We start from the raw sequence: 14,618 nt of genomic DNA on the forward strand, positions 1-14,618 counted from the left end.
ACAAAAACAATAACAATAACTATAAAGTTATAATAATAATAATAATAATAATAATAATAATAATAATATAATAATAATAATAATAATTTCGGACGTTTCGCCTCCTATCCAAGAGGCTTCGTCAGCGAACTAAAGTCTGACTGGTCGTATCAGATGACGGCTGAAGAAACCTTCTCATCGATGGACCACTCCTGTACGACTGAGAGCTTACAGAGACGTATTGCTGCCAACTTTGGGAGAGACATCCTTCTGCTGGTACGTAACTTAGAAAAGGCCACCTTTAAATTAGCTGACTTAAAGAACCACCTCAGATTCAATACATTAGGGATATATAAATAGGGCCGATACGACCAGTCAGACTTTAGTTCGCTGACGAAGCCTCTTGGATAGGAGGCGAAACGTCCGAAACCTTCACTTTTGTACAGATGACGGCTGAAGAAACCTTCTCATCGAAGTCACAGGATAAGTTTTTCTGTGGCTGAGCAGCGGCAGCTACACGCGCCAGTGTTCACTCAACCCGGAAGCAATTCAAATACGTAGATGGAAAGCTTGCTAGCTAGCTAATAGATAGCTAGAAAACGTGTCAACTCCATGTGACACTCCCTTCTTTCATCAGAAAAAAAAGTTTCTTTTGAGCTTACTTGGCTCTGGAGTTATCTGCACTGAAAGTGGGGGCCGATGTCCAAAAGGCACATATTATCCCCTCGTGAGAGGGAAAAACATTGCCAGAGGTCTGACCGCGGCTTCATTCGCACCCCGTCATAAGAAAAAAACAAAACCCGAACAAATTCGGGAATGGCGCTAAACATTTCAATTGTCGAATAAATCCAGGAATGGCAGTGAATGAGTTAAGTTTGACAATCCTGAAATTTAGCTTCTCACTTTTGTGATTAAAATAAAAACACTCACTCCCTGGTAGACTTCAGTCAGCCTCCACCAGAAGGTGCGTGCAGAAAGGCAGCCGAATGTGACGTAAGGGCTGAGGACCGTGGTGCTCGGAATCAAAGAGTTGGGAGATGTCTGAGGTTTCTCAAAGCTGCAAACCCATCCCTGAAGGTCATCCATAAACACATCGGCAGGTTATTGAATATGAACCATTCTCAGGAAAATGGCATTTCATGTGTCAAATGAAACAATAATGAATTACAGTTTTTTCCATATGTTCATCCAGTCGTCTCAAAGCTTCTTGCTCTCCTCCTGGGAAAGGCTCCTCTCCCAGTTCCGATATATCATGACCAAGCTCATCCATTGACGGGATTGGATAGTTTTGAGCGTCATCTTCTAATTGAGGTGTCTTCACGTCTTTGAGGATAGATTTTTACTCATTGCGCTGCGGTTGCATGAAAACCATATAATAATTAAAATTTGTTAGATGTGTTGTTACCTTTCATGTCTTCTGCAGTTGGAGCGAGAATCGGCTTCTTCGGGGGCCCGAGGGTCTTCACTAAAGCCTGCATGCGTTTGTATGCGAGTGGGGCTTTCCCATTATTTTCCTCAATTATTCTGGGAAAAAATGGATATCACACAAAAGGTTGTTTCTTTCTGTAGTACAATTTCATAAAAATGACATTCATACAGATGTTTTCACTCATTCATTGCCATCCACGAATGTATTCGGCGTGACGTGGAGCGCCATTCCCGAATTTGTTCGGGTTTTGTTTTTTGCTTGTGAAGGAGTGCGAATCAAGCCGTGGTCAGACCTCTGGCAATGATTTTCCCTCCCACGAGGGGGCAGCATTTGCTTTTTTTTTTACAGCTGCCCCAATTTCCATTGCACGCAACTCTAGAGCAGGTGTCGGGAACATTTTTGACTAAGAGAGCCATAAAAGTAAAATATTTAGAAATGTTTTTCAGTGAGAGCCACAACACGCGACTCACGCACACACACACACACACACACACACACACACACGGACGCAGACGCACGCACGGCCACTTTTCAACAAAATGTCAGAATGTATTATTTAAAATCACTTTGTGATAGTACTCACCATTAACATGAATGGTTTTCCGCTCCTCACGATTGGTTAAAATCCAGTCAAACGATCGGAATGCAAGTCAACTTGCTGGCTCCATACGCGAAGTTACTGCTAGCTAGCCTGCACGCGGCTAATTAGCTTCCACACTTGCTGCGCAACATACTTCTCACAGAAGTATATTGATGCTCACGTTAACATGGGGCTTGTTAAAATGTCACTGACATTCGACTGTTTCATTGCAAATTAGAATCAGAACCTTTTCTCTCCACAAAGGCGAATCTCCGGTGCATTCAAGCTGCAGTGTACTTTGTTTTTAATCGTCAGGCTCGTTTAAAGGGGCGTTTACCTGTTTCAACTGACGGCCAGTATCGTCGAATCAAAATCACGCTTTCTGCCAACCTAGGTCAGTGTCATCCAATCAAAATTGCGCTTTCCGCCAACTGCAGCCCCAACAGAAAATGAACAGAAAAAAAGCGAGAATATGTATTTAGATTTATCGGCGTGCCATATGTAATCATCAAAAGAGCCATATATGGCTTGCAAGCCATAGGTTCCCGCGACCCCTGCTCTAGAGCCAAATAAAATTGACATAAACTTTATTTTTCTGATGAAATGAGACAGTAATGCTTCTTACGCTGCATTGAATGTTTATGCAGTCCTAAAACTCAACATTCTGTGGGTTCTGCAATTTGAGTGAAAATGACAAAAACCCTGGCACTGAGGTGGACACATATTTGCACATTGTCTGGCAGTGAATGAGTTAATATAAAAATAAATGTATTGTCATTTATTGAGATGTACAAACATACCACAGCATAGGTAAAATAACTACAGGTAATGTAATTTTGCACAGTGCGGCAATGGAATTAAGATAATAAATCACAATGATTGTTTCTCCTTGTTATCGAAAAGGAGGTGTTACTTACCTGTCTATGTCATAAAGCGTGTGCGACACTTTATGCACGACTTCCACCCCGTGTTCTTTGGCTAGTGCGGCCACCTTCTGGTCACGGGATATGCTGTAAGGCTCTGTGTCAAACTCATAGGTCAGCTTTGTTATTTTCCACTTGCTAAACAATTTGGGGAACATGTCTTCTGGCTTGCCTCTCACAACAAATAGCCTAAGAGATAGAAGGCAAAAATAAATGACCTTTAGCATGAACATACTACGAATGCAGAATGTCTACCTGGACTTGAGCAGTCTGAGGCTGCGGTCCAAGTCTTTGAGCGCCCCCAGCAGGAACCTCCAGCGATTGATGCCCAGCCATTTTTTGTCAAATAGATTTGGATCGAGGATGAACACAGGATAGAGCTCCTTGCAATCTTTGAGAGCGGCCATCAGCGCCGGGTTATCGTGCAGCCTCAGCCCTTTGCGAAACCAGTGGATGCATCTATGGCCCATTTCTGTCGACACGTGACAAGAGGCAATATATACTATAATATAAAACACTGTCAAAACATTGGGCATACTTTATTTTTAAAAGGTGGGACTGTTTAAAATGCATCGACATCAGGACAGCGGCTCATGACAATAAACACACGATGCAAAGTCAATGAATCTACCTGGAAGAAGTCTTCTTGTCGCAAGATTGGTGTTTGGTAACAACCACGTTGAACAGTAACAAAACAGGAAGTGTGCTAGCCAATCGGAGGAGGATATGGGTGTGACGTCAGAGCCACAGACCCCCGCGCTTTATTTGCGATACAGTATACACAACGGCCACTACATGTCGCTCTAACCATATAAAACACTTGAAGCAATGCTGCGTTCACGGAAGGTGGAAAGCCAGGGGAAATTCCGCACTGCTGTTCTCAGTGTCGGAGGTAAAGGTATTGGCGAATGGAAAGATGAGTGATTCCGATTATGTTTGATATTCTGGTTCAACACAATACATTTTAACCTCAGACATAAAGGAGACTCATATCGTCAAAACTTTTCATTCATTTCACCAAAGAATGCATGGAGTTAACAGAATATCGTGAGCCAATCAGTACAATTTGCGTACAATCAGTACAATTTGCGTGTACAACAAATAACAAAATCAATACAATACATATAAGAATAAATACAAATAAATATGTCTATATCATACAAATGCGCGATTTTGGTGTTTTGTGCTTTCTGCGGTATTTGTGATTCATTTATTGCAGGGATGCCCGACCTTTTCTAAACGAATATCAACTTTGTTGTCAACTAATCTAGCGATCGATCATTACTGCACGCGCACGCCTACTAACAAGCACACACGAGTTGAGTTTTTTTATTAACTGTATCTGCTACTTTTACACGGTAACACCGCCCCTAGTGTTCGAAACGTGTTACTACATACCTGAAATGCGTACCTCCATGCCCTAAAATGTGTTGCTATATTTTGGAAAACGTGTGGTATGTTGTGAAAACCATCAACGGGAACAAGTTGTTACTCGAAAGTGTTGCATTTGAATGAAACATAGCCGACGCCCTTTCCCGGTAAAAGTTTTCACTTTGTGCATTTTAAACTATATTCGATAAAAATTAAACACGTCTTTTATTAAAGATGCAAGACGTAAGGGTATGGCGCCTCATATGTCAACACCTGTCGTGTATTTGTCACTTTCCTGCCCCATCCCTTACATTGACTCTACAATGCAGCAAACACGGGGTACCTTGAATTAATTGCCATTCATTATGTAATCGTTCAAATGCCTCATCCATATCAGCAAATACGTAGACTGGTGCATTAATTATTCGGATGCCGACTAATTACTGAAACTACTTTCTGCATTGTATGTTGTTATTGATATTAGTACTGGCATGCATGTGGCTTGCAGTCACGACTGCTCGCTCTGTGATTGACGACTGAAAAGCCACCATTCAATCGCGGTGTGGTGAGGAGGGGAAGGTGTGGTTAAAAAAAAAGGAGGGTGGGGGTGGTGACACTCGAACGTGGACCACTGAGCAGCAGTACCTCCGGTGCCTCTCACCTTGTCGGAGATGATCCATCTACGGCGCAGTTCACGGCCACCCCCGAGCAAGTGTTGGAGCACGGTGCGGGTGCGTCGTTAACTCGCATGCATGCTCCTCACGTCGTCTTCCCCGGTCCGGTTTGCAGACCGCTGGGAACATGCTGAGCAGACTGATGAGCAGCAGTATCCGGAGTCTGGATCGGGAGTGTAACTGCACCGTGCGGCTGTTGGACGACTCCGAGTACACCTGCACCATACAGGTCAGTACAGTCACTGCAGGGAGACATTTCATTTGTTTCAGCGAGACTGCCTCTTGTGACGCCTTTTATTGACTTGAATTTGATTTATTTATTTGTTTTTTTTTTTGTTTTGTGGAGGGCAGTGAGTCTCGGTCAATCGGAAGATGATTGGGGGGAGGTGGGTGGTCAATGGCATCACCGGTGTGGACATCCCATCACCAGTTATGCAGCAATGTTGGACACTGAAAAAGCCGACAACCGCATGCAACAACATTTCAGCCTTGATTAGAGCGCAGTTTAACAAATGCAGTTTTTTTTTCTATTTCCAATGAATATTTTTTTGTGAACTGGATTATCATGCATGAGTAGAGGAATTGCTTTTCCATTCATTTGTGTATTCACTGTATAAATCGATATGAACAGTAACACAATCATCCTTCCCAAAGATGAATTTGGTTTATGCAATGTGATTGCAATTGACTGTTTCTTGCTGATGTCTCGGCATCATACTTGGTAACTGGAATTGGGCTTGTCGTGGATGTGAAATGCCCAGCATGGTGGATAGGTGGTCAAGTTGTCTGGTACACACTTTTAAGGTTAATAATAATAATAATAATAATAATAATAATACATTTAATTTTAAAGCGTCTTTCAAAACTCTCAAGGTCACTTTACAGTCACAGGATAAGTTTGTCTGTGGTTGAGCAGCGGCAGCCACATGCGTCAGCGTTCACTCAACCTGGAATAACTCAAATAGATAGAAAGTTAACTAGCTGGCTAATTGATAACGAATAGATAGTTAGCTAGATAGATATTAGATAGGATATAGATAGCAAATAGATAACGAGTTAGGTAGCCAGCTAGATAGCTAGCTAGATAGCCAGCTAGATATTGAGTTTCGCTAGCATAGATAGCTAGCTAGAGAGCTAACTAGCTAGCTAATAGATAGCAAATAGATTGCTAGCTAGGTAGCCAGCTAGCTAGATAGCCAGATAGCAAGCTCGATAGTTAGATAGCTCAAATGAAGCAACATGATGTCAATTCCAATACGCATTGGCGCACTGCACTGACGCTCCTGTTTTTTCTTGTTTGCTTCTTTGATGCGTTAATCATTTTTTGTCAATATTTTAATCCAACTTGCAATTTCAAAATTGCGTTTAAAACTCAAAGCCATTCTCATTAATTCATGTGCCAGGAGTAGCGGCCATTTTGAAAAACAAGTTAGTGACTGACCCTTGCTGTATATTAAACTGTAATTTGCGGTGCTGCGCTACTTGATGTTGTCAAGAAAGTTGTAAATACATTTTTTTGGGTCTTTTCAATGTGTTTATAAAGAGGCTTCTGCATTCCGTGAACAATTCCAAACCATTTTTTGGTTATTTTCACTTCAAGATGGCACCACAAGAGTGGCTGCCTTTACAGCGGCTCCTGTATTTTGTTTTTCAATTCCACCTAAAACGTTCACTTAACTCAGGCTTTGGTTTCAAGTGTTTCTTCTTCCTCCTTGACGCATCAGAAGGAAGAAAAAAAAAATCAATTGCGTATGAGAGTGAAGACGAGACGTGCGTACCTAAGTGTTAAAAGATGCAGAGCAGGGAGGAGAAGTCATTTGAGTTTATTATCCGCCGTGATTCGAAAGTCACGTGACTTCAAGTGCGGCTCGTGGCGGCGGCGTTTGGAGCCCTCTCGCATACTTTGGGATTCCGCGTCCCTGATGATTAAAGACAATGACAACGCACTGAGTGTGGCTAGTACAAGGCTTTTCCTTTTTCTTCTAACGTCACGACAGCAAAGCAAAGCAAGTCCCCTTTCAAGTTTTAGACACCTTCAAGTGTTTTTACTCCGGAGATTCTTTGTAAGCTGATTTGAAGTCACCTTGAGTTATTTTCCTACCGCAGTTTATCAACAAGTGTGAGGGATATGATTGTTTTACATGAAAAAAAATGAGTAAACACCCACCCTCTCCCAATAGACAATAATGTAAATGTAAATAACATGTTCCATTTTGGCAGGATCGTAAACTAGTGGTAAGTAGAGCAGTTTCTGATATCTCATGTTGAGCTTCAAAGCTCCCCACAGAATATCTCAGGGGTAAGAATCCAATACACTGTATATTTTCTAAGTATTTCTAGAATTCCATCTTGTATAATAGCTCCTTTTGGGATACAATAACACAATACTTAAAAAGATTTGCACATTTGCACTTGAAGGCTTCTTCACCCACTCAAGATACAACAAAGTTTGGAAATGAAAATGAAAGTGATTGAACGAAAACAGCGCAGCAGGGGAGGGAGATTTAATTTCTCTACACACATTCAGTTAGTTCCATCATGGGAAATCACGGGAAAAAGAATAATTTTCCACAGTGGGCTAGATAACATGACCAAACTGGTGAAGATGTTTGCAAATTATTCACATTTCATAACATAGTCATGTTGTGTTTAGCACAGTTTGGAAGGTGGTGGTGGTGGTGGTGAACCCCAAAAACGCAGGCAGGAGGGAGGAGCAGGATGTATTTGACAAATTATATTAAATAAAGTCAGCAGGAGCAAAATCTCAAAGAACAAAGTCACCAGAAAAGAAAGTCCAAAGTAGCAAACAAAACCAGGGCTAAAAAAAACCCTGTGCAGCTGTTTTAAGAAATTGGCTCAGTCATTGGCAATTTATCAGATCTGTATCAGGCCGGGCAGGAAAGTGATATTTGTTTTACTTGCTACGACCATCAAGTCCAAATTGGAGACATGGTGAACAAAAATTCAATTCTGCAGGTTTGTGGAAGCGTCCTGTTTGAATTGTTTATTTCTACATCTACCTGCTATTGTTATAAGATTTTTTTTTTTGTTTTGTTCACAGATGCAAGATTGTGCTTCTTTTGCTCAGGCTGCTGTCACCTCGGTACTAAATTAATGATCAAGCCTAAATTTAGCATAAACTTGCTTCTATAACCATCCAGAGTCAGGAAAGGGTTGGTGTCCAAACCAAATCTCACAGGGACATTTGGTACAACCCAGTCATGAGGTTGTTTATGTTTTTATTATGTGCTGTCCACTAATCGTGTGGTGTTGAATTCAAAAATCAAGTCCCCATTAGGGAAATCCCACAATAAGAATGCAGGGTGTGTCAGTGCGTGTGCGTGTGTGCGGACACTGTGGAAATTAGGAGAAAAGGGAACATTATGCCATAAAAGTATAATTAAAAGGATAATTAAACTGCGAATGGGACAAAATGCAAATGCATTAATGGTGTCACAAGGAGACACACAAGTGCAGTGCCGTACTCAATGAGGCGTGTGTGTGTTTTGTGTGTGTATTTGTATGTGTCTATGTGTGTGTGTACGTCTCTTTGTGTGTGTCTATTTATGTGTGCGTGTGTCTGTCTGTGTGGTTTTGTTCCTGTGTATGTGTGTGTGTGGATATGTGTCTATGTGTGCCTGTGTATGTATATATATATATATATATATATATATATATATATATATATATATATATATATATATATATATATATATGTGTGTGTGTGTGTGTGTGTGTGTGTGTGTATATTTGTGTGTGTGTCTGTGTGTATTTGTGTCTCTGTATTTGTGTGTGTGTGTGTGTTGATATACGTGTGTGGGTGTGTGTCTGTGTGTGTGTCTACATATGTTTGTATTTGCGTGTGTGTGTTTGCGTGTGTGTATGTGTGTATGTGTGTGTCTACTTGTGTGTGTGTGTGTGTGTGTTTGTGTCTTTGTGTGTGTGAGTGTCTGTATTTGTGTGTGTGTCTAAACACAAAATTGTGATTCAGTAGTTGTTGGCACGATACAGGTCAGTTGATGCTTTATTTCCTCCACAATGTGTGCTTTGCCACGCAGAAAAATGTTTTTTTGAAAGGCGCTTATAAATAAAATATAATAATAATAATAATAATTATTATTACAGTAAAGTCTCGTTATATCGATATTCAAGGGAGTCCGAAAAAATATCGATATAACCGGGACTATCGATATATCCGACCCTATTTGCATGTAATTTTCTTCGTGTGTGCATAGAAATAGTATCGATATAACCGGGACTATCGATATATCCGATATCGATATAACGAGACTTTACTGTATTATTATTATTTCTGTGTAAGCTCTCAGTCGTGCAGGAGTGGTCCATCGGTGAAAAAAAATGACAGCTGAAGAAACCTTTTCATCGATCTTCTTCTTCTTCTTCTTCTTCTTCTTCTTATTATTATTATTATTATATGATGTATAAACAGCAAGTCACTGTAGATACAGTATATATTAAAAGACAAAGAAGTGCATAAAAAATAAAATCAAAATGTTCTCATTGCCCACCCACTTGTTCAACCAATCAGCTCTTTGGTTTAATGTGTTTGCTGTCAGTTTTAATATCCAAGTGTTTGTTATTCTGAATCTTGCATTTTTGACTTTTGTTACTTTAACATTCTGGATATTTCCAAAACACGCAGGCTGATATTTTTAGTCAAATGCAAAACACCAATAAAAATGACTTAAAGTGTCCAAAATCTGCAAAAAATTGAGCATTTTCAGAAAGTCCCGCCCCCAGTTCGTGACGTCACCCCAAGACGTCTTGCCTTGCTCGAGAATCAAAACAATGGCTTCAGATTCGGAGAATATGCTTTCTTGTTACACATCCAGTTATGAATATGATTCAAATAGTTCTGAAGAGGAAAGTATAAATGTTTGCAATCGATTGAAGAATGTTTTCTGGGTCGTTTTGATGGCTCAAGACTGATGTGTAGTGTCACAGAAAATGCAGAAGATGTCACCAGAGCTCCGTTGGAAATAGGTTTATGTCTCAGCTTGGAATTTTTGTCAACGAATATCAAAGAGTTGTCTCGGTGTAACATACAACGATTCACCATCGCGTTATTTATGTGTTTTCCTTCTAATTTCACCATCAACACGGATCAACACGAAGTTTTCAGACCAAACAAAGTACCGCAAAATGCATTGAGGTGATGCAAGGTATGTCCTTTCTCAGTCAGGGGCGTTCCTTCAGTGACGTAGGGTGAGGACTCGTCACAAACTCAAAAACAAGACTTCCGGAATATTCAGCGTCCTTTTTTCCTTTAAAGGACAACCGACGGCCACGGACAAGTTGTGTCCATAATTTGTAAAATTTCGTGAAATGACTTCTACTGAGCGTATTTTACAAAGATTCCACCGCATATAGCTGTATTTTACGTTTTAGGACTCGCGCTGAATATTCAGGAAGTCTTGTTTCCGAGTTGATGACGATGCCTGACATGACGTCACGTCTGGAAGGCCCCTGACCGAGAAAGCGACACACAATGCATTTTGGGTACTTCGTTTGGTCTGAAAACTTCGTGTTGATGACGAAATTAGATGGAAAAAACATAACGCGATGATGAATCGTTGTGTGTTGCACCAAGACAACTATTTGATACTAGTCCAACGGAGCTTGGGTGCCATCCTGTACATTTTCTGGGACGCTACATTGGAGTCCTGACGGCTCAAATTGATACGGGAGGACTTCTTTAATCGATTGCAAACATTAATATCGATATAACCGGGACTATCGATATATCCGACCCTATTTGCATGTAATTTTCTTCGTGTGTGCATAGAAATAGTATCGATATAACCGGGACTATCGATATATCCGATATCGATATAACGAGACTTTACTGTATTATTATTATTTCTGTGTAAGCTCTCAGTCGTGCAGGAGTGGTCCATCGGTGAAAAAAAATGACAGCTGAAGAAACCTTTTCATCGATCTTCTTCTTCTTCTTCTTCTTCTTCTTCTTATTATTATTATTATTATATGATGTATAAACAGCAAGTCACTGTAGATACAGTATATATTAAAAGACAAAGAAGTGCATAAAAAATAAAATCAAAATGTTCTCATTGCCCACCCACTTGTTCAACCAATCAGCTCTTTGGTTTAATGTGTTTGCTGTCAGTTTTAATATCCAAGTGTTTGTTATTCTGAATCTTGCATTTTTGACTTTTGTTACTTTAACATTCTGGATATTTCCAGGGTTTTTGTTTTCCTTTTTGGGGGATTTCATAAAGGAAATGTTTTGTTTAGAATCCTCTTGTCTTTAGAATGCTCTTGTCCTGCCTTTCTGCTTCCTTGCACTTGGACGCAAAACCACAACAAGCTGGTTTTGGGTTGGATTGGATTGGATTAGCCTTTACTAGTCTCGCAGTGGAGAAATTTACAGTAGGTTTCACAGCAGCAAAGTATTGAAAGTAAGAGGAAAGAAAAAGAAGTAGAAAAACAAAATATAGGTGCTGCTGTAAAGGCAGACACTTTCATGAAGTCAAAACAACAATAAAAAACGAAATAAATAATGTGACACAACACAAAAGACACAGACAGTCATTCAATCTGAAGAACCTTTGTTGCATGAAGTTTGAGATGAAAGTGGAGAGGATGAAAAAGTCCTTTTCACAAGTGGATCAGAGACGTCATGGTGGAATGTGCACGTCTGCTACATACAAGCTTTATGTTTAAAGCAAACATGAAGCTGTAGCATCCATTGACTGAAAGAAATGGTCTCACATCTCCTTTCCCACGTAAATCCGCGTCAATTCCAAGCTGCGACCGTTTATTCTTCTCTTTTCTTTCCTTCGTTTTGCAATGAAATGAGATTTAAAAAAAATCTCAAGTCCCATGAAATTTGAATCTCATTATTGTGACGTTTCCACTCTAGCTTGCCTTAAATGACTGACTACTGATGATTTTTCCACGTCCAAGGTCAAACCCATTCAGCTCAATTCCCAGTCCAAACTAGCCCCTCCCTCCCGAACCATAGTTCCATTAGCTTCGTGCACCAGCTGTCTATTTTTAAATTCTTGCTATAGTGCAGAAACTACTGTATATGTGCATGGAATATTAAGCAGTTTCCTCGATAAGCCACCCATCGTCTTTCCACTAGCAGCCAACCATGGTCATCATCATTTCATTTGTCCATCTTATACATGTCCACGTTTATCTATGTGAGATGTCTATAAATTAACAGGAGGAAGAGGAGGTTTCCAGCGTGAGCTCTTTGTTCTTCTTGTCTATTTTTCCCTCCAAATACACTTCAGAGGTGCACTGCATGCTAATGACTGATATACTTGTAGGAAATCGACATCAAAAACCTGCTGGAGATTTTTTTTGCGTCTTAATTATTCTTGACTTCAGATTTGAAACGAGTTATTCATTAATTTGCTGTGTGCTCTATATGTAATATTTGAAGGGATTTAAACATTCTAATGGGTTCCCCAAATTCATAACGGCCCTCGAGAGGAAACCATAACTACAATGTGACCCGCGGCAAAAAACGACTTTGACACCCCTGACATAATGGATTTAAAGGACAACCGACATCACTTTTTTGTTTCCTAACTGACATCAGAAAAACGTTTTATAGCATCTAAAATACCCAAAACACGCAGGCTGATATTTTTAGTCAAATGCAAAACACCAATAAAAATGACTTAAAGTGTCCAAAATCTGCAAAAAATTGAGCATTTTCAGAAAGTCCCGCCCCCAGTTCGTGACGTCACCCCAAGACGTCTTGCCTTGCTCGAGAATCAAAACAATGGCTTCAGATTCGGAGAATATGCTTTCTTGTTACACATCCAGTTATGAATATGATTCAAATAGTTCTGAAGAGGAAAGTATAAATGTTTGCAATCGATTGAAGAATGTTTTCTGGGTCGTTTTGATGGCTCAAGACTGATGTGTAGTGTCACAGAAAATGCAGAAGATGTCACCAGAGCTCCGTTGGAAATAGGTTTATGTCTCAGCTTGGAATTTTTGTCAACGAATATCAAAGAGTTGTCTCGGTGTAACATACAACGATTCACCATCGCGTTATTTATGTGTTTTCCTTCTAATTTTACCATCAACACGGATCAACACGAAGTTTTCAGACCAAACAAAGTACCGCAAAATGCATTGTGTCCTTTCTCGGTCAGGGGCGTTCCTTCAGTGACGTAGGGTGAGGACTCGTCACAAACTCAAAAACAAGACTTCCGGAATATTCAGCGTCCTTTTTTCCTTTAAAGGACAACCGACGGCCACGGACAAGTTGTGTCCATAATTTGTAAAATTTCGTGAAATGACTTCTACTGAGCGTATTTTACAAAGATTCCACCGCATATAGCTGTATTTTACGTTTTAGGACTCGCGCTGAATATTCAGGAAGTCTTGTTTCCGAGTTGATGACGATGCCTGACATGACGTCACGTCTGGAAGGCCCCTGACCGAGAAAGCGACACACAATGCATTTTGGGTACTTCGTTTGGTCTGAAAACTTCGTGTTGATGACGAAATTAGATGGAAAAAACATAACGCGATGATGAATCGTTGTGTGTTGCACCAAGACAACTATTTGATACTAGTCCAACGGAGCTTGGGTGCCATCCTGTACATTTTCTGGGACGCTACATTGGAGTCCTGACGGCTCAAATTGATACGGGAGGACTTCTTTAATCGATTGCAAACATTTATGCTTTCCTCTTCAGAACTATTTGAATCATATTCATAAGTGGATGAGTAACAAGAAAGCCTCTTCTCCGAATCTGAAGCCATTGTTTTGATTCTAGAGCAGGGGTGTCAAAGTCATTTTTTGCCGTGGGCCACATTGTAGTTATGGTTTACTCTCGAGGGCCGTTATGAATTTGGGAAAGTCATTAGAATGATTAATCCCCTCCGCATATTACATATAGAGTGCATAACAAATTAATGAATAACTAGTTTTCAAATCTGAAGTCAAGAATAATGACTGTTGTTATGGTTTACATCCAAAAATATGAAATTTTGGCTCAGATTTTAGCAAGCATCATGGAATTTCATACGTTTGATTTGTTTTCGCGGGCCAAAAAAAATGATGTGGCGGGCCGGATTTGGCCCCCGGGCCTTGACTTTGACACCTGTGTTCTAGAGGAAGGCAAGACGTCCTGGCGTGATGTCACAATCAAGGGGGCGGGACCTGCTGAAACTCGCCATCTCCGAGGTCATTTTGAAGTAGTTTTGGGACAATTTAACTCATTTTTATTGGTGTTTTGCATTTGACTAAAAATATCAGCCTGCGTGTTTTGGGTATTTTAGATGCTATAAAACGTTTTTCTGATGTCAGTTAGGAAACCAAAAAATGGTGTCGGTTGTCCTTTAAGCTAATAGGACACATAAATGAGCAAACAAACGGAAACCCCAACATGAATAACACATAATATATGCGAGGCATTCAATGCTCTTTCCAAACGTCTGACTACAATTTACTTTTGTACTCTGCATTTAATTTACGATATGAAAAATACATTTGGCATGTGACGGTGCAGTGGAAAACAAGCTTTGTCGAGCATTTCAAAGCCAACTGCTGCATCTCATCTCAGCTCAGTGTCCCAGACGGCCAACCAACCAGCCAAGCACGGTGACTTTCCGCTGTCCTTGGATGTTTTTTTTTTTTTGGGAGGGGG

The 14,618-nt window shown here is 40.3% G+C and overlaps 2 protein-coding genes across 3 annotated transcripts in view; one reads left to right on the top strand and one right to left on the bottom strand.

Annotated features, from left to right (window-relative positions):
* The window catches only part of cry5 (cryptochrome circadian regulator 5), a 15,067-nt gene extending 9,964 nt beyond the window's left edge, over nucleotides 1-5,103 (bottom strand). Inside the window, exons 1-6 of one of the 2 annotated variants that reach the window (XM_088992865.1) lie at nucleotides 4,944-5,103; nucleotides 3,167-3,383; nucleotides 2,906-3,100; nucleotides 1,385-1,503; nucleotides 1,148-1,302; nucleotides 910-1,050 (exon numbers count right to left, since the gene is read on the bottom strand). In XM_088992865.1, coding sequence (XP_088848991.1) covers nucleotides 910-1,050; nucleotides 1,148-1,302; nucleotides 1,385-1,503; nucleotides 2,906-3,100; nucleotides 3,167-3,383; nucleotides 4,944-4,962 — 846 coding nt within the window. In that variant the 5' untranslated portion in view covers nucleotides 4,963-5,103. Of the gene's footprint in view, nucleotides 1-909; nucleotides 1,051-1,147; nucleotides 1,303-1,384; nucleotides 1,504-2,905; nucleotides 3,101-3,166; nucleotides 3,384-3,542; nucleotides 3,614-4,943 lie in introns of those variants that run through there. The other variant, XM_088992866.1, reaches the window with a different exon arrangement.
* The window catches only part of LOC148900856 (FERM domain-containing protein 5-like), a 36,251-nt gene continuing 26,684 nt past the window's right edge, over nucleotides 5,052-14,618 (top strand). Inside the window, exon 1 of the mRNA XM_088992862.1 lies at nucleotides 5,052-5,185. Within this exon, the coding sequence (XP_088848988.1) occupies nucleotides 5,084-5,185 (102 nt within the window). The 5' untranslated portion in view covers nucleotides 5,052-5,083. The remainder of the gene's footprint in view (nucleotides 5,186-14,618) is intronic.

The sequence above is a fragment of the Hippocampus bargibanti genome, linkage group LG03, assembly GCF_051943395.1.
Source record: "Hippocampus bargibanti isolate YZ-2025 linkage group LG03, ASM5194339v1, whole genome shotgun sequence".
In the NCBI taxonomy this organism is placed as follows: Eukaryota; Metazoa; Chordata; class Actinopteri; order Syngnathiformes; family Syngnathidae; genus Hippocampus; species Hippocampus bargibanti.